Source organism: Anolis carolinensis, chromosome 1, assembly GCF_035594765.1.
Source record: "Anolis carolinensis isolate JA03-04 chromosome 1, rAnoCar3.1.pri, whole genome shotgun sequence".
Taxonomy (NCBI): Eukaryota; Metazoa; Chordata; class Lepidosauria; order Squamata; family Dactyloidae; genus Anolis; species Anolis carolinensis.
Genome location: NC_085841.1, coordinates 72,670,283 through 72,695,593, shown reverse-complemented (window position 1 = coordinate 72,695,593; position 25,311 = coordinate 72,670,283). Strand labels below are relative to the sequence as shown.

The following is a 25,311-nucleotide window of genomic DNA, read 5'->3' as shown; positions in this document are numbered from 1 at the left end:
TGCATTTTTGCAGCACCAAGAAGTTGAGAGAACGGGTCACATTGTGCTAGATGCTGTACAAACAGTGGGGAGAAACATGCTCTAGGCATGCATTTTATATAATCATTTTTGCACTGCAAATGTAGCAATTCTATTCCAGATCTATCAGCACACAAAGCAACCATAAACACAGCTTAAATGGCCAATTTCACAAGGTTTATGACTGCATTGTATTGTCAGTATGACACCAATCAGCCAAGGTGTAATCTGGCCCTTAGAAGGCTGTTTAGTCTGTGTGTAATGCATTACAATTATCAAGGTCCCAGGCTTAGTTCCAGGTGAGCAGTAAAATACTGTCAAGGGAAAATCTATCCATTTGCTCTGCAGTGGAATTAAAGGAAGGGCAAAAGAGGAGGCTTCATGAATTAATGTTTGTAACACAGTTCACTGTGCAGATGTGAGCACATCTAGACCGGCCTTCCTAAAATATTTCATTTTTATTTTTCCCTCAATGATACAGTACTAATATTTGTGTATTTCTGCATGTAGCTATGCTATACCCTAAGAATTGCAGACCTGGATTATGTTAGATAATGTTAGGCTTTTCACAGTTGCACACACAAATGTGTGCGTAGGCACACTGATATAATAGTTCCTTACTACAGAAAATAAAATCTCGGCCTGGTTTGGGTTGGTGAATATTTGTGATGTAGTAAGAAAGTAGCTACTTTAGCTTTAACTAAGGCTCCACCTACACAGGCTTTGTAATCCACATTGAAGTCGATTATAAAGGGGATCGGCAAATGATGCACGCCCATAAACCGGGCATAACCACATTAAATAGGGAAAATTTGTGTTTTAAAAAGTCCAGAGAAAGTCTGGCTTCAGCTGAAAAATATTCTGCAATGGAGCCCATTATATCCTAGGTATGCGAAAAAAGCAAGACTTTCTGCTGATCTGGATTGTTCCAGATTTATTACATGCTTCCTATGCTGTTTGCATAAGCATCCAGACATTTCTGTGGAACATAGGGGCATGGAGGGGGAGGTCAGATTTATGAAAATTACTTCACCCCTTTATACCAGTTGGAGAATCTTGTAAGCATTGTTCATAGATCCATCTTGTCTTGGAGAGATGCATGACTGAAATAAAAAATGGAAAAAAAATCAAGTGAAAAATATTCCAGTGACACAGACGTTTGGAAAGTGGGAAATTGAGAATTTTATGTTCAGATCAGTAAAAAAAATGTTCTTCTAGGTACAATTTTCATGCATTTTTGTGAAATAGCAGAAGTGATGTGTGAAATGACAATTGATGGTAACAGCCCCCCCCCCCCCCAAAAAAAATCAATAAAAGGATATCTGTTTGGGTACATCTTTAGAATTTGTTTCAAATGTTTTGCTCTAAAATCATGTCAGAAACCTGAGGAAATTAGTACTTATGTTCCTGCGCAAAAGTACTATGAAACACGTACAGCAGTGTGAGTGTGTGTATTTAGTTACAATTCTGACTAAGAATCAACAGTTTTTATATTTGGGAGAAAAAAAATTGTAACATGAAATAGTAAGAAGTGAATGTACTAAATTGGGTACATTTAAGTAGTTTAGAGAACAACATTTGGGGTCTGTATAGTACCCATGGCCTGCAGGCTTTTCTTTACGCTGTTCTACATGGAATAGGTTAAAGACTGAAGTTAAAGGCGATCTCCCAAGAACATTGTAAGCTCTGGTTGCACTCTGCTCCTAGTAGCTGCATTTGGGGGTAACACTCCATCATTATGTAGTACTTTATGAAGGAGCCTTGCAGTTATGTTTTTACATCTGAGCTTCAACTATAGGCACTTCTACACTGGCTACTTAGCACCAAGGGCGGGTGAATCAGCTGTCTGACAGCTTAATGACACTAAATGATGCATGTAGCTGATCTGGGTTAACATGGGCCAAGGCCACCTTAAGGTGGCCTTGAATCATAGGTTACTCCAAACAAATCTTAACAAGAAAATACTGTGATAGGTTCATCTTAGGGTTGCTATAGGTCAGAAATGACTTGAAGGCACACAGCACTAAAAACAATTTACATGTTGAAAGAAGATACTATAGAAGGTAATTGAATAATCTGCGAATCGCAGATGTACTACCTTCTTTTGAAGAAGTCCACAAATGTTTCTCAACACTTTATAAAAATGTGTTGTCGAAGGCTTTCATGGCCAGAATCACAGGGTTGTTGTATGTCTTTCGGGCTGTATATTCTTTCCTTTCCTGACTTAGTTTATCCATACCTCACAACCTCTGAGGATGCCTGCCATAGATGTGGGCGAAACGTCAGGAGAGAATGCTTCTGGAACATGGCCACACAGCCCGAAAGACATACAACAACCCACTTTATAAAAAGATTTCTTACTTCTTTTAATTTTCAATAAAATATGACCTAGTGATCAATTATGGTATAATAATATATCCTTCTTTTAGACATGATCCTTCCAAAATAGGAAAAGGTAGTTACATTTAAAGAGCTTCTATTGTATGTTCCATAATGATTGTTACGGGTGTTTCATTTTATAAAACATACAATAATGCTATGATGGCTAAAACACAGTATTGTTGATTTGTCCAAAATCTACATGTTATTCTACTAAAATATCTGGGATCATTGCCTGATATTTATTGGTATATTTTGTGGTATATTTTGAATTCATGAAATTCTGCTATAGTGGTTAACTTATTTAGTAGACATAGTAATTCACTGTTGTGCAATTATGGTTATACAAAAATATCAGAGCAAAATTGGCATTGTGAGGAGGTCTGTCCTACTGGGCTCTAAAGATTACCAGTAGCATAATCTTGATAACAACAGTAATAGTGGTGTTAAATGTATGTGTGTTGGTTGTAATTACTGAAACACTCTCTATATGAGGCTGCCTGTGAAGAGTGTTTAGAAATATCAGCTGGTCCAAAAACTGTTCCAAAGAGCTGCAGACAAGGTAACCTGGGCTGGGTACAGGGAGCGCACAAGCCCCCTATTGGCAACAGCTCCACTGGCTGCCAGACTGTTTCTGAGTACAATTCAAAGTGCTAGTTATTGTTAATGTGGGATTTGTGTATTGGTAGTGTTTAAATGAAGTTTGTGTCTTCTCTGTATTGCATACTGATTGCATCATCCAGAGTGTACTATAGTCTGGAAAGAGTTAATTACTAAGAAGCTGTGATGACCTTGATGTGTGGCTGGAACCAGGGGAGTGTTCAGACACAAGTGTGTATGCATTACTGATTGCATCAGTTCTGTTCTGTTCTGAGTTGAGTTCAGTGCTGAGTGAGTGTCAAGTCCTGTGTTTGTCTGCAAGCTTGTTTGTCTTGATTATTACTGCTTACAGTAAAACTTTGTATATAGTTTTACTAAAGTCTTGGTGTCACTTCGTTCTGCGTCCACTGATTCCATCCAACTACTGCTGCGCTGCAATTACTCTGACAGTTATGACCTATGGCTCAAATCCAGGACGTTTGGCAGATTGTATCTTTCAGTAGGAACCTACCTAGTTCCTGTGATCCTCAGGCCTTTTTCTCAGTCCCACCACCATCACAAGCACAGTTGGTGTGGATGTGAGAGAGGGCCTTCTTGGTGGCTGCCCCTCAGCTCCGGAACACTCTACCTAGGGAAGGCAGAATGGCCCCTTCCCTGCTGTCTTATTGGAGACAAAAATACAAGTGATAGATTGGCCAATCTACTGTTACAGACCTAGAGTAGATATGTGTGAGGGGTTGATGAAACTACTGCAAAACTCTGTTAAGCTGTCAGAAGCATGATTTGTCATGTATAGATACTTGCATACAGACATAATTACTGTACTCAATAAGCTGAATGTCTTGTCCAGTTGGATTAGAATTTGGAAAATACGTTTTGCATAATATTTTAACTGCTGCTTTCTTTTATCTTCATTACACTGGATTTGTGTTGATTTTTTCTTTTCATTTTGTTTATATCATACTTCATAAAACCAATTATATATATATATATATATATATATATATATATATATATATATATATATATATATAACAAGCAGGCCTGCACACATTATAATCTACTTCTCTGCCAGATAAACTGAGCAACATAAATTTGCTTTGAACGTATTCATTGCTATGGAAGAGTACTATTTAATCCACTCAGATAATTTTAGTTCAAGGTCTTTCTAGCAATGCCTCTCTGCTTGCCTGTTTGTAGCTGTAGCACAAAAACTAGTGCACTTAGAAACAAGGCAGCACAGATAGTCCATAGAAAGCCAAAGGTCTAAACGTGCATAAATCCAGTTATTCTAAGAGAGAAACAGTTGTATTCTCATTTAGCTATTCATGGTTTTCCATGGTACAGTGTGATATGATATTTTAGGTTTCCTTGAAATATTCTATTAAGTGGCATCGCTTCAGGCATATGCAGGATGAATCTTTTGGCTGTTTGTTTACAGCCTGGAATTACTGGATCCATCCTATGTCCATTGTAACATACCACTAAAAACATAATCGCTTACTACATCTTATTGAAAACAGTGCCAGTGGTTTTGATGCATTTTACTTTTTCTTAAACATGCTGGAATCAAGGCATTTGGCTGCAGACTGTGACACACTAAAACAACTTTGAGGAACAAATGGCGCCATTTTTTGTCTTAAAAATAGGGAAGTTAATATTTGTATAGATGTTAATATGAGGTCCCTTTACTACAGGGAGATTTTGAGTATGGCAAAATCAATATCTTATGTTCTTATATGTCGAAGCAGTATAGTAGTGCAAAGAAGACTAGATTTGCCTTTGGAAAGTTTAATTTGCTCAGTCTGCCATTTATAGCATTAGAGGTTTGTGTGTTGCTAATATTTTCTTCTTGTTTAAGCTGAGATAGTCCCGGCTCTTTTGCTAAGTAGATCAAACATTTCTCAAGTTAAAAGTGAAAGTAACTCCCTATAACTTATTTCTTCCAGAAGTTTAAAATCATAGTATAACAAAGCAAGAGGTATTAACTCGATAGCTCAGTTTCTTGTTGTACAGAAGTAGTTTTTTATATATTCAAATTTAACATAAAGTATTCAAGAACTCAGGTAGTCAGCATGATGTAATGGATTTGAGGGTTGAAGTCCCAGTTCTGCCATGAAAACCCACTAGGGCCCCTTTTACACTGCCTTATAAAATCCAGATTATCTGCTTTTAACTGGATCATATGGCAGTGTAGACTCATATAATCCAGTTCAAAGCAGAGAGTGTAGATTATCTGATTTGATAATCTGGATTATATGGCAATGTAGAAGGGGCCTAAGTCACCAGGGTGAAGTCACACACTCTCAACTCAGGAAGGCAATGGCAAACTCTCTCCAAAGAAATATTTGCAAGAAAACTCCTTCTTAGGTGTACCTGAGATTGAAGCATCTTGAAGGCATGCAACACATTCATGCAAGAATCCTCACCCAAATCCAACATAGTGCTGATACTACATTGCAAAATCAGTAACAACTGATCTTCTTCTCCCTGCATAACTTGGAGTTTCCTGAAAACTGGCAACAGGCAAGTTCCCAAGTCTTTGTAAGGTTGGGCGTTTTTTTTGTTTTTGTTTTTGTTTTTGTTTTTTGGAGTGGGCAGAAGGCTACAACGGGAAGGGGAAAACCCCATTCCCATCTGATTCTGTTTTTCTATCAACAAAATCTTGGGGCAGGATGCTCTCTGCCATCTGTGCCCCAAGACTATTAAAGTTTAAAAATGACTATTACTTGTCATAATCAGAGAAGAAACACAAGACATATAAAAACTGTCCATTCTCCCAGGGTAAACATAGGGTGCATCGAAACAGTAGAATTAATGCAGATTGACACCACTTTATCAATCATGGCTCAGTGATGTAAAATTCCTGGGATTTGTAGTTTCATGAAACACCAGCTTTTGGTAGAGAAGGCTAAAGACTTTGTAAAATGATGGTTCTCATGATTCCAAAGCATTTGGGCAGCTTGCGTAGTATAGCATTATATAGTCAGTGTTGACAAGCCCCTGCAATATATATAGATGCACCCATATTGTGCTTTGTAAAATTAGACCTAACTTTTATATTTTTTGTATTCTTGAATGCCTGCATGAATATTCTGTATTTTTTAAAAAAGATGATGACGAATGCTTATTTCTCTTTTAATTTTGCAGTTTCAGCCACCTACTTTAAAACCATAACCATGAATTTAAAACCAATGTTCTACTTGTTAGACATTAAATAATATGAGAAACCTTCCTTTTCCTCCAGTTTGTGTCCTCTGTGGTGGGTGTTATGTCACAGATTTCTGGATGAGATTATATGCGCTTGCACCAGGAGCTTTGTGGGGAATGACCCCCTTCCCTCTTCTATTGATAAAGCAGTTCCATGGGTGCAATAAGAACATTATAACTTATCAATGAAAAAGCATTAACGTGAGCTAATCCTGATTTTATTGAGCCCTGCAGGAAGGCTTCGTAAGGTATGCATCGCATTGTGGTGGTTCTGGTGAACTACTTCTTGTAAAATAGAAGCATTAATTTATACAAACAGAACTTGAAAAATATCTCCAATGATTTTTCTCTCTAATGCTATGTTATTCCCACTCCTCAACATGCAAGTCTAAACAAAAACCAAATAAATGATTCCAAAGGATACTTAAGTTCAGACTTCTGGTTTTAAGAGCAGATGTTTATTCTTCTGCTGGTATTTAGATTCAGTCCCTCTCAGCATTTTTCAGTGTTCCTGTGTTGTTGGGCTGTCTTTCGGCTCTTGAGATGAATAAATTTCCATGTTAAAATAAGCCTGCAAAAGCCAACTGCCTGCTAACTATCAGTATATATATCTTCTTGAGGCATTTGTTAAATTCACTAGCATCTCAGTTTCTATAGTTTCTTTTTAAAACCTGAGTTTCTGGACCCAACTGCCAAAAAAGCCATTGGCGATGCAAAATGTTGAAAGCATACACTAGGGTTACCAGCCGATGTGGATTGCCCTGTTTAAAAATGCACATTTAGTGGGTCATTGCATACCATGCTGGTAATCACAAATGATACTGCTAGTAGAGATAACTACTGTTCATTTCTATTAGTAGTAGTAATAGAAACTAAAAATATATTATCCTGTTTGTGGGGCTATTGCTACCATAATATTGTGGAAGCACTCCAAATGAAATGCAGTGTCAAAGGCTAAGTTATTGCTGACGATTCATTTCCGTTAGCAATATTATTGTTTTTGTTTTCTTCCTCCTATATTTAATCCCTGCTTTATCTCCACATATTAAAAATTCATTTGCAGTGGAAATGCTTTTCAGCATATGTACTTTGGAAGAAACTAGTAGATACGAAAGTCCTATTATTGTTCTTGTGCTGATGGATGTTCATCTGATGAAAACAAGGGAGAAGTCTTGTTCCATTGTAGAAAGCAGAGCCTTGCATGGCCTTTCCAGGCATGTACACCTGACCCCCTTTGCATTGCCAGTTTTTACAAAGGCATTAAAATTGTGGAACTTTTCCTGCTCTCCACCCTCATCCCGGTTCTGTAGTTTTTATTGTGTTATACTGTTTCTTTATGTTATTCTAAATTGTGTATTGCAGTATTTATTTTTCTATGTGTGGTAAGCTATCTTGTGTCTGGATGACTTCTCTGGTTGAATTAGTCTGCAGTTCCTTTCATGTTCCTTGATTTGTGTTTGGACTCTACATTTGGTGATCCCTATGTAGACTGGTCCATAGCTGCATGATATACAGCAGACTCCTGCAGAGGTGAGAGGATCCCTCTTATCCTTTGCTGAATGTAGTATTTGTTGTGTATCTTCCCATTGTAAATGCAGCCAGCATCTCTTAGGAGTCTCATATCAGGCAGTGGAGGGGAAACATTTGCTTTTTCTTTCCTAGCTGTAATCCTAAGTAAAATCCTTCTTCCGAAGCTGGCAGCAGTAGAGGGTTTCTTTCCAATTTGAATAGTGCATTCTAATTTTTTTTCGCTGAGGTACCAAAGAAAACTGGCCAGCACTGCAAGACCTAAAATATTGTACTGCACAGTAATATTATCTGGAGTGATTTTGTTGGCAGTAGCACCCATAGCCAGGACATACAAAATTCTGGTACAGCAAGGTTATGGTGGGAGTAGGAATGATATCTCTCAATTTTTTCAAGCCCCAACAAATCACGAGAACAATGTAACAGTATGTTGTCTTATATTTACAGAACACTAGGGATATTTCCCTCATGCATTGCTGGGAAAATGCTCAAACTTTCCATGAAATATGTGCAACTTGCTTATAGAACCATGCAGCTTTTCCTCAGAATTGTGCAGCCAGAAAGTATGTAGTATGCTAATTTGGGGGGGGGGGACAACACTGTTCCAGTGTTTTGAGGAAGGTTGCTAGACGTTTTTAAATATAGAAAATGGCAATCCTGCCCAATAAAAATCTTGACCAGATGACACCAACATTGTGCAAGGATTATGCAGGATTATAGAAAAGCGCAGTCTTGCAGATACCCATAATGTGTGACTGTGGCTTCAGTTAGTTGAAGTTTTCTCTCCTGTTGCTTAACATTTAGGTTGTATAGTATTCAAACTGGCAGTGGCTTCAATCATAGTGTCAAACTTTTCCTCGTAATGTTCAAATGGTGGGGATATAGCTTGCAAATCAGTTTTGCATTTTGTGCACTTTTGCCAAGCATATGGTGAAAAAGAATGTAAATAGGTGGGGTTTTTTCTCAAAAAAGCTGCATTTTTCTGTGTGTAGTGAAAATATCTTAAGCATAGATTTTTGCTGCAAAGCTGTGCATTTCTCAACCTCTTGTGTAGTCTCAGAAAGAGTGCAATTTACATCATGTTGAAAATGAGGGTAAGAAGTTCCCAACTTTTGTAGGAACCTTTGACATGTTATTTTTTTTCCCACATAAAAAATTTAAGGGATCAGGAACTCAAAAATTGACCCCAGTCAAGAAATCATTGATTTTCCATTCCATCAGTAGTTGAGAGAAGGACTGACGATGATGAAGGCATTGCTTTATTGCTTTTTTGGCTCCATGGACATAGTTTTGTCAAGATGACCTTAGAATAATTCTGTAGCATACTGTGAGCATGGCTGACAGACATGTTAACTGGGCCAACATTTATCCTATGGATCTCAAAATGGCTATATGCTTTATTTAGGCGTTTCTAGTTTAAGTAGGAAGTTGGCAGTGTTTCCCACTGAAAAAAACAGTACAAGGGAAAAGGATAATAAATCCTGTCCTTGTTCCATTTCCAGATCCTCCACCCTTTTGGGCAACTGTTAGTGGACAAGGGATTGGAAAAGAATCTGAATGACAGAATTCAAAGAGGCATCTGGTGTCATGTGTAATTTGACCTCATATAAATAGTGGTATAGCTACTGTTGATGCAAGCAGTTCTGTCTGCCTCATTGCCCATAGCTATGTAGATATTCAGGTCAAAATGTAAATCAGCTTGTGATGCCATTTGTAAAGTCACATAATCCTTTGGTTAAATGTTACTTGTATTTTATTTTATTTTTTTTGCGCTGTCAGTTTACGTGCTAGTTTTACATAGTATAAGTTACGATTTAAGCTCTTCTTTGGATGACACAGTGCATGCCACAAGCTTTATATACATATTGGTTTTACTGTTCTGTTAAATTTGAGTCAGAGATAACATTCAGTCCATTGATTCAGTGGTAGATTGTTTTGTTTTGTTTCAAACAACGCAAATGAAATTTATCTTCAGTTCTCTTGTTGGCAGCTACCCATTCCTGGTTGGAGGCCAGTTAAAACGCAACAGGATGAGTCCCATTGTTTAACAAGACTTGGGTTTTGTTAAACCGTCTCAAAAATATGTGTCAGGAGCTTTGCAGCTGCAAATTGGATCATATCAGTAATGTCGGGATCAGCCTCAGTACAAAATTGAACATATCAGCATGCCTGTTAAATGTGTTTATGCACACTTTTTCCTTCGGCTCCAAGCAATATATATATATGATTGTGGAAAGGATAAATCTATTGCATTATCTCTGGGAAGGACATACTGCAGTTGGGATCATTTACAGAGAAGTCTTGTGCATGCATTCCCTGGAGTATTCCCCACTGAATTTATAACCAAGTAAAACGTTTACAGTAATGTTTTCTTACAGCAAGTTTTGCTTCACTGGGAGCAAGTTATTTATTTTCTTTACCTACATGTGTTTCAGGTAGCCAGATGCCATCCCAGACTCCTGGTAGCCAGTCGGAATCTGGATCCCATCCTGCTTTGAGCCAGTCACCGATGCCCCAGGATCGAGGTGTGTGTTGGGAGCTAAATGGTATAAAACGCTGATCAAAGGAGGGTGAAATTTACTTGTGTGTTCTTTCAGCAAGGACTTTTCCTCATTTATTAGTGTGTGTGTGTGTGTGTGTGTGTGTGTGTGTGTGTGTAAATGAAAAACTATTTCCTGTGGGGACAGTAAATGAAAAAGAGAATTACAAGAATTTTGTTAAAAGAAATAGCTCAGTGTTCTAAAAACATTTGTTATCAGAAGATCTCAAAAAGAGTTTGGATACAGGAAACATTATTTATAAATATCTGACTTAGAATTTAGTCTCTGAAGGATATGCATGTTAAACTGCTTTACAAATAGCATTTTTCCCATAGTTTTCATAGTGTTGATAAATTCATGTGTTTTTGTGTATGATCCCTTCATTTTCTTTTCCTATAGAAATAAAGCAGATTGGCATTGGTAGGCTGGAAATTGATGTATTTCTGTCCTGTCCTTCTCAGAATGTCTAGGGACATTTCTCACTGCAATTAAGATATGCTAGGCATGATCTTAGAGGAGCAGAGTTTAATTTTACAGTGAGAAGCGAGATTGTGTGAACTAACATAACATATATGTATGTACAGTGCTCCCTCATTTTTTGCAGGGGTTAGATTCCAGGCCTGCCCGCAAAAACTGAAAAACCACGTAGTGGCACTATATTTATTTTAATATATAAACATTATTTTAATAGTTAAGTGGCCTTTCTCCCCTTGCAAACCCTGGAGGGAGTGAAGCCTTTCTTACCAGCGCCAGCGGGCCCCTTGCTTTGTGGCTGCCTTGTTGCCCTGGCTGCCTTTGCTCCTGAAGCCAGGGAAGAAGGAAGGCCGCTCCGCCCAGTAAGCGAGCAAGCAAAGGAGGGAGGGTGAGAGGGGGGGGCGGCAGCAGAGGCTCTACCTCGCTCTACCTTTTTGTGCCACCCCCAGCACCACTTCAGACCAAGGCACAAGTACTTTGGGATGGGCAGGAGGCTCCTACCCTCACTTCCGGGTTCGCCCTGGCGGTGGCTATTTTTGCGCGCGCAACTTCAGAGTCTCACAAGAGCGCCCCGTGTGCAAGCCACACCTCCCAAGGCACGAGGTGCGGTCATGAGACTCTGAAATCTCGTGCCCAAAAATGCCCACCACCGGGGCAAACCCGGAAGTGAGGGTAGGAGCTTCTCCCGCCAGTATTAAAAGCAGCAATGGGGTGGGTAAACAAATAAATAAATAATTTTTAAAAAATCCACGATAGAGCGAATCCGCAGAAAGTGAACCACGAGATTGCAAGGGAACACTGTACTTCTGATCTTATATTCACATCAGCAATTTTTAGAAGATGGGAAAGATAGAGAGAAAGACTGTACTCAATCTTGCCTACATTCCATGTTCTTTAAAGTAAGGCATTAATTTGGACATGTGTTTGTTGCCATGGTTGAACAGGGTATCATTCACACACCACAATACTGTCAGTTAGCTTGTTCACACAAACCTAACAGGGCAGTCGTCTAATGAATATCAGGTTTCCAAGATATTTATTCATTTATTTATTAGCAACATTTATTTCCCTCCCTTCTCACCCTGAAGGGGACTCTGGGCGGCTTACAAGTTATATATACATACAGTATAGTATATTATTAGTATAGCACAATATAAGCACTATATAAGCATTATATATTATTATATTATACTATACAACTATATTGCAATATTATTAGTAATATTACATGTAATATAAATATACAATTATAATAGTGTGTTGTTATTATTATTATTACATTCTATTACATCATAATATTATCACTATTTTATATATATATATATACACACACACACACACACAATATAGTACAATATTAGTATAGTATAATATGAGTTTTATATATTATTATATTGTTAAATTGATACAGGAGACATGGTGGAAAGATATCTTCCTGGCCCCGCCTTCTTCATTCTGGTCCAGAATGGCAGTTAGACCTTTTGGGGGGGGGGGGGGGGGGTCTTACTAAGATAGGTCGAGTGGCCTAGGCATCTATTATTTTCTTGGTGCGAACTCCTTGTTGTATTTTCCACTAGATATTTATCAGCAGTTGAAGCATGGTGTGAGCATTGGTGTAACCTCCGCAATAAGGTATTTAAGGGAAACATTCAACACACTTTGTACACCATTTGTAACTGTTGGAATTGATTTCACAGTGTTGTTATCTGCAAAGTGTCCAGTTCAAGATTTATTTTTTTGCTGAATCTTGGAGAATGGTGACAACGTAAGGTTTCTTTATATCAAGAAGAAGTAGTGGCACAGATTCCCAGTGATTGTGTTTCAGAGAAATGAGTGCTTTCTTGTTCAAAGCAGTAGGTTCAGTTTTAAAAGTGCATCATGACTCATATCTTCTCACCCGTCAGCCAAAGGTGCAGTTCTTTCTCACATCCTACAAAATGAAAATATTTTTGCAGGAAGCCCAAAAATACATTGCCATTTGGTTTTAGTTGAGATACCTAAATCACGTCGGACCTACAGGACTAAAGGAAGGGTGGGGAATTTTTCATTTAGCATTAAATCTTGGGCTGCAGGTCCACTACAAGTTCTGGGGCTTAAATCTCTTCCTGCCATACATTTATTTGCCCTTGGGAAGGTTTCCAGCTGAGGTCATTGATTGGAGCAAAGCATCAGTGTCTTTGCTTGATGAAGAATCTGATGAAGTGCAGCGGGGAGATGCATCCAACTCTTAATCACAAGGCCAAATAAAAATGGTTTATTTTTGATGAATAATTTATTGTGACCTGCAGTTTGAGAATTTAGCCTCTAATCTTCAAATTGCTTTATTGGCACAAAGGTAGCTGCCATTTTGTTGCTAAAAAGTTTTTCCACTGTTTCTCCTCGAAGGAGCTGTCTTTTTATTCTGAATATTTATTTGAAGCTCCTGTCATGCTACAGCTAATCTTTTGTGACCTAGCTTGTTTAAAATGTCCATTTGTTTCATGCAGCAGATATGAAATTTGTAACCAGTGAGGTCATATTGATTTTTGCAGAGCCCGTTTCCCCAATGCTTCTGTAAGGTCTGAGCAGTGCACATATAAACATTCCCTTTTGTGCCATGTCATTGATTAGAAACTTCTTTGAAATGGAAAACTTCACCTTTTTAAAAGGCTGTTGCATTAGTTGATTCTTTTGCTTGCTTGAACTGTTTTCCATGGAACAGAAGAAGTGAGAGCATGAGGGCTCAAAGGGAAGGTGCTTGTCATTTACTGATAAAAACCCAAGCAGAAAATCGTTCCTGCTGAAGACACCTGATCCGCAGGCATCTGTTACAGTAATTTAAACACTTGACTTAACAATCTAAACGTTTCCAGCTAAAAACACCAAGTGACTCTCCCATTTCAGGCAGTGTTTTTGTTCCTTCTAGCTCTTTGATTAACATTTCTCTTCTTGCTCAGAGAAATGAATGCACTGCATGAACAAAAGAAATGTGTTTATTGCAAAGACCTCAGAGTGCTGAGTGCTCTGCCATATAATCTCAGTCACATTTTCTGTGTTCTTTTTAGTCTTTTAAGATCTATGCTTCATCTTTCTTGAGCTGAAGCCACATGAACAAACTATTATGATCACAATTATTTATATCTAAATCTGCTTAATTTTTCTTGTTTTCTACAATTGGGAGTACCCAGTTGGGATGATCATGTTCTTAAACCTAAAGGTTTAATTTTATTTATTTATTTCCATCATTTCTATCCCGCCCTTCTCACCCGAAGGGACTCAGGGCGGCTTACAAAACTGGCAGAATTCAATGCCAATACACAACAATGCAAAAGAATAAAGCATAAGCAATTAAATAAAGTTTTAAAATAATACAAAATACTTGAGCCATTCATCCACAAAACCTTGTACATAAACCTTAGTCCAGACCGAGTCAAAGACAACGAAACTTATTCTTTGAATGCTTGCTCGCATAGCCAGGTCTTCACTTTCTTTCTAAAACTCAAAAGGGTGGAGCCTGCCGGATGTCACCAGGGAAGAGGTTCCACAGCCAAGGAGCCACCACTGAGAAGGCCCTGTCTCTTGTCCCCGCCAGCCGCACCTGTGAGGCTGGCGGGACCGAGAGCAGGGCCTCCTCTGAAGATCTTAAATTACGTGGTAGGTCATAGTGGGAGACACGTTCGGACAAGTAAGCTGTAATACGACTCTACTGTATACACCACTATCACGAAATAGAGCCTCAGACAAATAGATATGATTTTTTTTGTTTGCTTCTTTTTAAGTATATGTGCATGTAATTTGTTTTGCTGTCTGTGCCCCTGTTCAAAAAATTTCATCTCACTTCCTGTCCCTGTGACAATTGAACATTTTGGAAACAAGGAATAGTGATAAAGCTTCAGTGGAGGCATCTTTTCCCTATGATAACTCTTACAACAGTGAATTTCCCTTCCTCGTAGAGGTGTGCATTTTTTTAGTTAGTCCTCGTAGGTTGTATCAAATTTGTTAAATTCGTACTTACGAGGCGATATCCAATACATGGGCATGGCCCGTGCCAAAAACTTAAAAATTGAAATTTACCCAATACTTTTTAGTTTGCATTTTGTAAATCTTAGAAGCCTACCAAGGTCAGTTTCCCTAAAATCAGTAGATGTATAAATACTGCTGAAAGTTGGGGGAAATGATCCCGTTATCTTGTGTCATTGTATAGAAAATTCAAGGAGCTAGTTCTTGTAGGGTTTTTTTAAAAAAAAACGTTGTTGATAAAAACTTTGAAAATTCCCCCAAAAACTGTGGATAATTGAAACGCTCTGAAACTTGATTGGCTAACAGTGATAAATACGTTCTACCATTGTAGCAAGTTTCATCCCAATAGCAATAGCAATAGAAAAAATGATGGAGAAAAAAGCCCCTGAAGTTTGCCCAATTATAGTAATTATGTGCAATTACTATAACAAAAAAGTAACAAAATTTCGTTACTCTTGTTATAATAATGAAATTTTCACTAACTATACTTTAGAATCACTTTAGAAACGAAATGCCAGTACCCCCTAATTTTGTAATGACCTTTGAAACTTTTTTTATTGATTGTACATGCCTACTTCCAATGGACAGATTTCCTCTCACATCTTATTGTCTCACCCCCGTTTGTAACTAGGAGTCATATGTAAGTCACATATTTGTAACTTGAGGGCTGCTTCTACTTGATAAAGGGCCGCAGTGCCCACTGAGGCAATGAGTTTAGCAGACTAACTTGAAACCTTTCTTCTAGCAGGAATTCCCTGGTCTGAGCTTTGATTTAACTCATGTTTGCCTTAGTTTTAATAGTTACAATAATATTTAAACTGAATTATTAGTGCAAAAACCTTTTAGATTTTGTGTCTGCTTATTGCTTTGTTAGGGGATGCATTTAAGCAGAGGCTGGATGGCCATCTGTTGGGAGTAACCACTATTAGAAGAACTGCATTATTTAAAAATATACATCTCATTTGTAGGTATTTAAAACTTCTAAAGTACAGTCTTACATTGTAGTAGGGTCAGGAGAGATCATACTTGAAATCCTGTCCTTGATGTTGTAGGAAACATAGACAAACAGTAATATAAATGTAGGAGCCAACACCTCCAGGAAATTCCCCTTTATCACCCCATTTGTGTGAATTGAAACTACAGTATGCTAGAGTCTAGTCCAAAAAAATACTACAAGTTTGTGTCTAAAGTAGGAAAGGGCAGCTGTGGCAGGTCCTGACACACATTTCAGCAATGGAAATCAAGATGGGAAAAGTTCATGCTCAGTTGCTGAAAAACTGATTTTTCAAAGAAAAATAAGACAAATAGAACCTGTGGATCTTGTTGTAGAATACTGCTTTTCAGAGGTTTTCAGGAGTTCAAATTTATTTCAAAATGGCAAGAAATAGGCAGAAGGGAGGGAGCTACTGTTCTTCCAAAAATTCGACAGCAGAGGGATCTGTAATGTACATGTGTCCCCCCACTCCATAGATACATAATATTTCATTTTATACATGTAATGTGTGAAAATATTGAAATATTATTTATCTATTATGTGATCTCTCTGTAAGAATAATGGAGAATTCATTATTAAGAAACTAATAAAAGTGGCTATATATTTTTTCCCTTTATTCTAAGAGAAATCACTGAACACTCATTTGTTTGGCATCCTGAATGCACTTTTCAGTTTGAAATAAGTATGCCAAGTTCATCATTCTCAGATTAAAATAGCAGAGAGGAAATAGCTAAAAACACAGAATCTAATGGAAACATTAAATGCTCTCATGCTGTTACTCTGGCATACACTCTTGTGTCGGGGTAACTTTAAAAGCCTTTATTTATTAAGGGAAATGTATATGGGTCAGGATTAATTAAAAAAACTTTTAATTGTTCTCACATTATAATTTTCACAGCAGTATGTAGTTAAATATTCATGATAATGCTGATGATATGCTAAAGGTCTGGAATAGGTCCGGAGTTTCAAAATCAACACAGGTTATTTAACCCTTTTCATCTGGTGCAACATCAGAGACTTGCTCAGAAAAATCCCAGAGCTCTGGAATAATTAGAAGAAAGTAATGAGGATTTAATTAGTCCTTGAGATGTGCTGAAATAGGACCACTGAGAACTCCCCCCCCCCCTCTGTTTGGACATGGATTGCAAGTAGAATTGATGCCATTGCAGTTGCTGTGATGTGCTAGAAAATGTATTCCATTGCTGGAGGCAGTTTCATGGCACCATTCTGTGACTGTCAGATCTGCAAGGAAGGTACCCATCATGAGAGCTTCCGAAAACCCCTCGTCTTTGCCACCCTTTGCCAATATCCAGCTTTTCATCCTTCTTCCTCTAGGGCCTTTTTCTTTCTTCCCGTCATTTACGTGCTGCATCTTGTGGTAGTGTTTCATCTTGCTTTGTGTCTTGGTTTTGCATGGGGGTGGGGAGGAAAGGGTGTTCTAGTACTGTGTTCAGGGGGAAAGAAAGAGGTATTGCAAAGAATCACAGTGGGTTACAAATTGCAGCCTTATACAATCCAGGTGTTGAGCTGAGCAAAACCTTGATCCATTTGACACAGCTGCATGTAAGCATTATATCAAAATCAAGTTCTTATTTAGTATTAGATCTTCTCAGAAGTGATATTTATCAGTAGCTGCGATGTAGTAAATTTAAATGGCTTTTTGGCACTGGAGATTGTTATCCAGCAAGAAGCAGAAACAGATGGGATGTGATCAGGCATTTTGATGTTCTCTTTGTGCTTTTCTTCGCGCTCATACTAAACAGCAAACTGAATTTCTGTTACTACAAGCTCCCAATTTACTTATTCTTTATAATGTTCTTTGCTTCGAACATCTACATCCTGTCACTTCATCACCCATTTATTTTCATTTAATGAAACACAAACACATTTATCTCTTTGAAAGTCATGCATACCTCTTAGGGAATCTTCCCTCGTATATCCTACTCAGATACCATTATGGTTTAATATTGACATTTGATAAAGAGTCTCTTTTCCCTGACATCTATTTGCCATCTTTAAGTGAGAGACAAAGTAAGAAAAATCCTAATCAAATTGCAACTAGAAAGGCATTATGAGTTGTTTTTAAATCTTAAAAAGATGTCCTTTCCCCTATTTTCCTTGCACCTGGGAATATAAAGTCTAATCTAGAGAACAACAGAATAAACACATTCTTGCAATTATTTTTCTTTTTCTTGTGCATTTATTTTATTATTTTATATTTTCCTATCCTCAACCATCTAATATATCATATAGCAGATACACCCACTAACACCTCAAATTAAATTTGGTAAAATACAGAATCATTAAAACATACATAGTAGGAAAATAAAATGCAGTCAGAGACGTAGGCTTGGTTCACACGTGTTGCACACATCACAACAGAACTTTCAGTATTTTCCCCCTAATAGTGTCATTTAACACATTTATCTATGAAACATTAATTCCTTTCTTATTATAATACCGAATATACAGTGTAGCTGCACACAGTCCCTTTACTGCCATTCTGCTTCTCAATTTACATTAGTGGTGAATGAAAATAAGAGCCATAGTTAACAAGAACTTACCATTGTATCTGAACTGGAAAACATAATTAGCATCAAGCAAGCCAGGATTCAGAGGCCAACATTGAAGTCTATTTTAAAGTTTTCTAATGAATCTGGTAGGTTTAGAAATGATTAACTATAGTTATACATCCAAAGGGACTGCAGAAAGCTCGTGTGCATTCTGGGTTAGTTAACTGAAATTTGGTTGGCCAAACTGAGCCACTGTGGAACACTTTGCATTTTTAAGTGTAGTTTCTCATAACTACTCAATATTTGGACCCCACTTCTATTAAACGCCAATTATATAGCTAATTAAGACCTTCCTAATCATTTGTACATCCGTTTCCTAGATCCCTGAAACCACTCTGTAGACCTTTTCATCTCAGAATCCAGAGTTCCAGAGTCTATGAGTATCCACATTCCCAGCAAACATACCCATTAAGAGAAGTGCCATATCTTAGACTTTGAGCAAGGGCATATGCAGTCTTTCAGATAACTTGGGCCCAAGTTCTATAGGGCTTTATCGGCCATATGTGGCTTGTTCCCTCCCTCCCCAAATGAACCATGCCACCATAGATACAAAAATATTTCTCCAAAATATATATATTATAAAGGAATCCTTAGGGCCTTTACTGAAGTCCTGACTATTTTGGTTTGTAACAAGTTGCAACTGTTCTTGGTATAATAGTGCTGGTGTAGTGTTTGATTTCCTAAGTACTAAATTAACAAAATAAATAAAGGCCTGGTAAGTCGTGACATTTACCAGCATTTAAAATGCCACCGTTAACTGCTTTTTGAGCATATTTTAATTGTTCATCTATGAAAAGCTGGGAGATATGTGGTATTTCTCTTTCAGTTGGGATTTATGCTTTTGGTTTGAGAAACTGTCCTACTAACCTTTGATCTTGTTGTTCAGGGCATGTCAAGGACAAGGAGCAATTTTTCCTGTTCTGCAACCTTCAAAACTAATGTCAGATTGCCAGGGCAGCTCTGTGCTTGGAGAGTCTCTGTGCCAGTTTCAGCACCTGATGGACATCAGCTTCAGACTGAATTTGAATATCAGGCATATTATCCTTCCCAGCCAGCTTTATCTTTAGACAGAGCTGATTATTTTTGTCATGTGCAAAATATACAGCAGCAATGCCATTTGCAAAAAGAAGTGAAATGGGCAGGTGAATGGACCATCCTCATAAACTGCTCAGTGGAAGAAGATTCAACTAAATGATCATGTCAGCTGAATCAAAATCTAAAATCAAGTCTCAGACAAATATTGTTGTTCAGCAGCTGGTTATTGGAATTTTCTTTTGGTAAATATAGTTATAGTGTTAAAGATGATATTGTATATACAGTAGAGTCTCACTTATCCAAGCTAAACGGGCCGGCAGAAGCTTGGATAAGCGAATATCTTGGATAACAAGGAGGGATTAAGGAAAAGCCTATTAAACATCAAATTAGGTTATGATTTTACAAATTAAGCACCAAAACTTCATGTTATACAACTTTTATAACTTTTTTGACAGAAAAAGTAGTTCAATACGCAGTAATGTTATGTTGTAATTACTGTATTTACGAATTTAACACCAAAATATCATGATATATTGAAAACATTGACTACAAAAATGGCTTGGATTATCCAGAGGCTTGGATAAGCGAGGCTTGGATTAGTGAGACTCTACTGTACTTAACTAAAACAGAATTATTTTATTTTACTTTTATTGTAGCTGAGACTGGGAAGGGCATCAGATTATATTCCTGTCTTTATACAATTACTAAGAGTAAGATACTTCAGTGAAAATATTCCTTCACATTTTTTGTTAGATGTCTGAAACTTCAGCCCCTGGGCTTTGGCGGGGAAATAGGTCAGAATTTTCATTGCTGAAGGAGTTGAGATAGTGACAGTAAATGTAACCTGGGTGGCAATAAATTTACTGAATTTGGTCACTCACTTTGGGACGGGTTTCTCTGATGAGCTCTGAAAGGCCTCATTTCTCGAGGCTAGCTGTTGCTAAATATTTTAACTCAAAGGGTTTTTAATCTTGCTTGGACTTCTTTTTGAAAGCCTTTTTAAAATACTGACTCACTTATCTAATATCTACAACCACTGCTTTAGTTTTGTGTTGATATATAAGATATTGTTTTAAAACAGAACACCAAATAATTACAGTTATAATAACATACCTTTCAATAGAGTGCAGGAGTCAGCTGATACCAAGGAAGGGCTGAACTCGGATATGTGCAAAATAACCTAAGTTTGAGGACAAAGGATGAAAAGGAAACAGTATTTACATCACTTTGCCAACACAAACCAATATTGTTGAAACATCTGGAGTTGAGAAAAAGCAGGTGTGGGTGTATGCCTTAATGGCTTTGTAGGCAGGCAAATCTTTTCCCACTCAGCTCTCTTCTTAGCGTTACCTGCACAATACCATTGAGAGTACCTCTTGCTTGCTTCTGAGAGTTTGGGTGCATTAAAATATTTTCCACTTATGTAGATCCCATTTACCCCACCCCCATCCCTCCCAGTACTCAAAGCTTTTTCAAATTCACCTTGAAAAATCTTGGAAAAGGTGGAGTGTCAAGAATGTAAGTAATTGTAAGTCCTTAACTATTGTCATTGTTCACTACTGAGGGCTGCATTTGCAGGGAGACATCACCCATCTCTGATAAGCACAAAAAGTTTATTCTATGTTTTTGCAAATGTGTCCCCCCCCTCCCTATGTATCCTAGTCTTGGGACAAACTGGGAACAGGAGAAGAGTTAAGAATGTGGACCTCCTTGTCCGACATGTTTTCTAATCTGTCATCTGCCCCATGACATCTCTCTCCTGCCTTGTAGCATTACCTTTTATAACCTCAAAGCATCCTGTCAAAATGAGGTCAATGTGCTGGAATTCCTGCTTCATTGGGTGTGCTGTTTGCTCCCTCTCAACTTAGATGCTTACATTCCTTTCCTCCCAATTTGATGGTTTCCATTTATCTGCCACCATTAGCACTCACACCCTCAGTATCATTCCAAATCCTTCACTAGGTGCTTTAGTTCCATTAGTCTAAATGGAACTAAAACACCCAGTGAAGGGGTTGGATGGCTCAATTATAGTACTATAATTCCATTTTAACTGCCATGACTGAATCCTATGAAGCCTTCTGCATCAGATCTCTCTGCCTGAGAATTTTAAATGCAAACTGCAAATCCCAGGATGCCATAGGACATTGGCATAGAGGTTAAAGTGTAATCACATTATAATTGTGCTAATATAATATGGAAAGGGCCTGGTTGTATCTCCAGTGCTAGATGCATTCTAGGTTACACCATGAAGCCAACAGACCTGCTCCTATAGGCAGTATTTTCCAGAATTCCTTCTGCACAAGTGAAGCCCTCTTCAAAGACTGTCTGAACATTGCAAGCAATTGCTGCAGGGGGTTAAATTTGCTGGGTTCCTACCACTGCATTTCACTGTGTTCAGACATTGCAATGAAACATACAAAATACCAGTCTCATGCTCCAATCTGTTGCATGAAAGCAACTATGCAGCAACCAGGGCTCTGGCATCCATTCCTAAATACGTTCATTGACTAAGCATATACAACATGCTTGTTTTTCATATGATTCTCTTTCCTCTGGGCGTTCATCAGAGGAAGCCTACATGATCCTGAACCTTTCAGTTACATTTGTATGAAGCATATTTGTTGTCATCAGAATTCACCCTTGTTCATTTTCTTTTCCTTCTCCTATCAAAAAAGCTCTCTTCAATTTTGGAAAGGTGACATTGCCTCTGCTTCCAGCTGACAGGGACAGAAAATGTAAGTGACCTTAGTGAGAGGGGGAAAAATACTTTGTGAACAGAATGAAAAAAGTTCTGTGAGAGAAGGAGAAACTGAGACAGAGCCATTAAAATACTTTCAGTTTCTTTAGGTCTCATTTAGCCTAGAACTCGTAAGTCCTAACTTATGAGCTAATAGTACCTCCTGGGAGATGGACTATCTCTCTTGGGATGTGGGTCACATTTTCTTCAACTAGAGCTCCAATGGTCTTATGCAGGGATGCATCATAGCCAGGTTCACTGGTACATTTTTTGAACATCAGTCTGGATCTTTTTATGAGGACAAAGGTCATTATATATATGTGTGTGAACTGGGACATGCGTGCAGAGTTCTGAAGAAACTGTAATTCAAAGAACATTCCCTTAAGTAAAGCCCTTCTACACTGACCACTTAAGTCAGTTTCAAACCAGTATTGAAGAAAGCGGTTTCTCTATGCAGATAACTACATAGGAAATCCTGGCCCAGATAGTGATTATATAAACCACAGAGCACTGATGCACATTAAAGGCTATGATGGGCTGCATCTTTTTGCTGAAAGCTGCAGTGGTGCAGTGGGTTAAACCTTCGTGCCGGCTGGACTGCAGACCTGAAGGTTGGGTTGCTGACCTGAAGGTTGCTGGTTTGAATCTGCGAAACAGGGTGAGCTCCCGACTGTCAGCTCTAGTTTGCGGGGGCATGAGAGAAGGCTCTCAGCAGGATGGTAACACATCCGGACATCCCCTGGGCAACGTCTCTTTAGACAGTCAGTTCTCTCACACCAGAAGCAACTTGCAGTATGTTCTCAAGTCGCTTCTGACATGATTAAAAGTCTGTTTGCTTTTGCTCAATCAGCCAGAAAGAACAAGAATGTCCCTTGCTCTCCTCTCCCTCCTTTAATACTTTTGAATTTTAAACAGTTTGTAGCTACTAAAGCAAGCTAAAGATTCAGGGGGTAAAGGAATAGGGAAAATCAGGACATTTTAAAAGCAACTGAGAGAGCAGCACATCAGCAAAGAATTTACAGGGGCTACTTCCTCCAAACTGGGACAGTTTGAGGGTATTCATATTTCCAAATACCCACAATGCACAGGAAAATGAATAACTTTAGAGCTTGTGTGGGCAAATATTTGATCGTATACTTTAAAAAATCTGTCTAATCTCAGAACCAATTCAGGGTCATTCCTGGTTATTACTTGGCAGACCACCAATGAGTACCAGACACTACAGGTTATATTTCAGAGGAAGGAAGTGGTAAAATTACCTCTTGAGTATTCCTCGCCTAAGAAAATCTTGTGAAATTCATGGAATTATCATAAACTGTCAGGCAGGTAGATGCAACCCAATTGACCGTTTGGCTGTGTTAGATAATGTTTCCCACCATCCACATCCAGCTTGGTCACTAGCCAGGCTGGGGAAGACTGCAATATACCCTGTTTCCCCTAAAATAAGACATCCCCAAAAAATAAGACCTAGTAGAGGTTATGCTGAATTGCTAAATATAAGGCCTCCCCTGAAAGTAAGACCTAGCAAAGTTTTTGTTTGGAAGCATGCCTGCCGAACAGAACACCAGAGCATGCAGGATCGGTAAATGTACGTACCATAGATTATTGTATATGGAAATAATGGTAGTAACAAGAAATTCTTAATAGGATTCACAGTTTGTCTGGTTATGCTGGTTTATGATGACAACTACTGTACAGTATATAATGTTCTTTTTTTCCAACAATAAATGTGAATTCTTCTTTATGGAAAAATAAGACATCCCCTGAAAATAAGACCTAGAGCATCTTTGGGAGCAAAAATTAATTGTCTTATTTTCGGGGAAGCACGGTAAATGGATGGTAGATGTTACAAGTAAGCATTCTGTTTTCAGAACTTTTTTACAGTCTCTGTTCTCTTTGCACAGCACAAATTGTGTGTGGGATAGTTGGTTAAAGTTTTCAGGGTCTGTAATTTCTGTCAGCGGGGATGATGGGTAGCAGAGTGTAATCCAAAAATTCACCATCCCGGTCTGCCTCCTTCTCTCCAGACTCTTTTCCCGTGTGGAAAACAGCACTGGACAAACTCACTCCAGCAGACGAAGTCCAACTGTTGATTTACTTTATTTACATGATCTATTTACAGAACAGAGCAAATTCAGTCCTTTCCTCCATGAGTACTTGCCAAAAGCACCATGCACACACACGCTGCTCATTGCTCATCTCCGCTCTACACAGGAAAACTTTACTCCCTCGCATTCCACAGGAACCAAGATAGTACGTCCCGGTCAAAACACACTTGACCCCATTGGTCCTGTGATACATCAATCATAGCAGACTCTCATTAACTCCATAATTGCTGAATCCAGATTGATTTTAACATTTCACAATACACAATACCCTGACAATTCCCCTCCGAAATGTTCAAATCAATTCTCTACATATACTTTAACACTCTACACATTTGATCAATCTCTCTTGAACTTCCACAAGATAAAAACATGTATACATACAGTCATTTTCAATCACATGTAAATTGTTTTGATCACAATACATCAACTCTCTTCTTGCATCTTTATTAACACAATCGATGCCAGAACCATAACCTAATACACTGATGCTTCACTTCATTAATCTATAATTTTCCCAACCTCTGAAAACTTAATTCATTGTGCCACATAGATTCATTTGATGCTGCCAGGTTATATTACAACCACTGCTGGCTTAACCATGGATTTCAATTTCTCTTAAAATCCAATTTCTTAAAACCAATTCATTACATAATCAAACTTCACCCAAAAAACTCTAGAGAGTTCTTTCTCTCACTCTCTATCTCTTTTACATCTTTATTTTTCATCACAATTATTCACAAAACTGATTTAACTCTCTCTGAACATATATACATATTTCAACTTCCGTTCAGACTAATAAACAGGCACAATGTTTTTGCATCTCTGGCGCTTTGGCAACACCTGTGCCAATTGACAAGTTGGAGACCACTGATCAACTGATTCAATCTCGGTCTCAAGAAGAGATATATCTTCACTTTTTTCTGTCACCTGCTCTTCACTCTCAAGCTTAGGTGATTTTTTCCCTTTACCCCCTCTCTTCTGACTCTTCTGGGGAGTCTGTACTTCCCCATGTTTCACTGGAGTAACCATCTCCTCCTTAATGGTTCGTTGCATATCCTTTTCAACAACAGAACCCCCTCCACCTGAAGCTTTCTGTACCTCCGCTTCTTTTGTGGAA

The 25,311-nt window shown here is 38.2% G+C and overlaps 1 protein-coding gene across 9 annotated transcripts in view; it reads left to right on the top strand.

The window, feature by feature from the left end:
• Nucleotides 1-25,311, top strand: part of arid1b (AT-rich interaction domain 1B) — a 473,172-nt gene that overhangs the window by 338,872 nt on the left and 108,989 nt on the right. For all 9 annotated transcript variants that reach the window (XM_062968971.1, XM_008123592.3, XM_008123599.3 and 6 more), the window contains one exon: nt 10,170-10,259. In XM_062968971.1, coding sequence (XP_062825041.1) covers nt 10,170-10,259 — 90 coding nt within the window. The remainder of the gene's footprint in view (nt 1-10,169; nt 10,260-25,311) is intronic.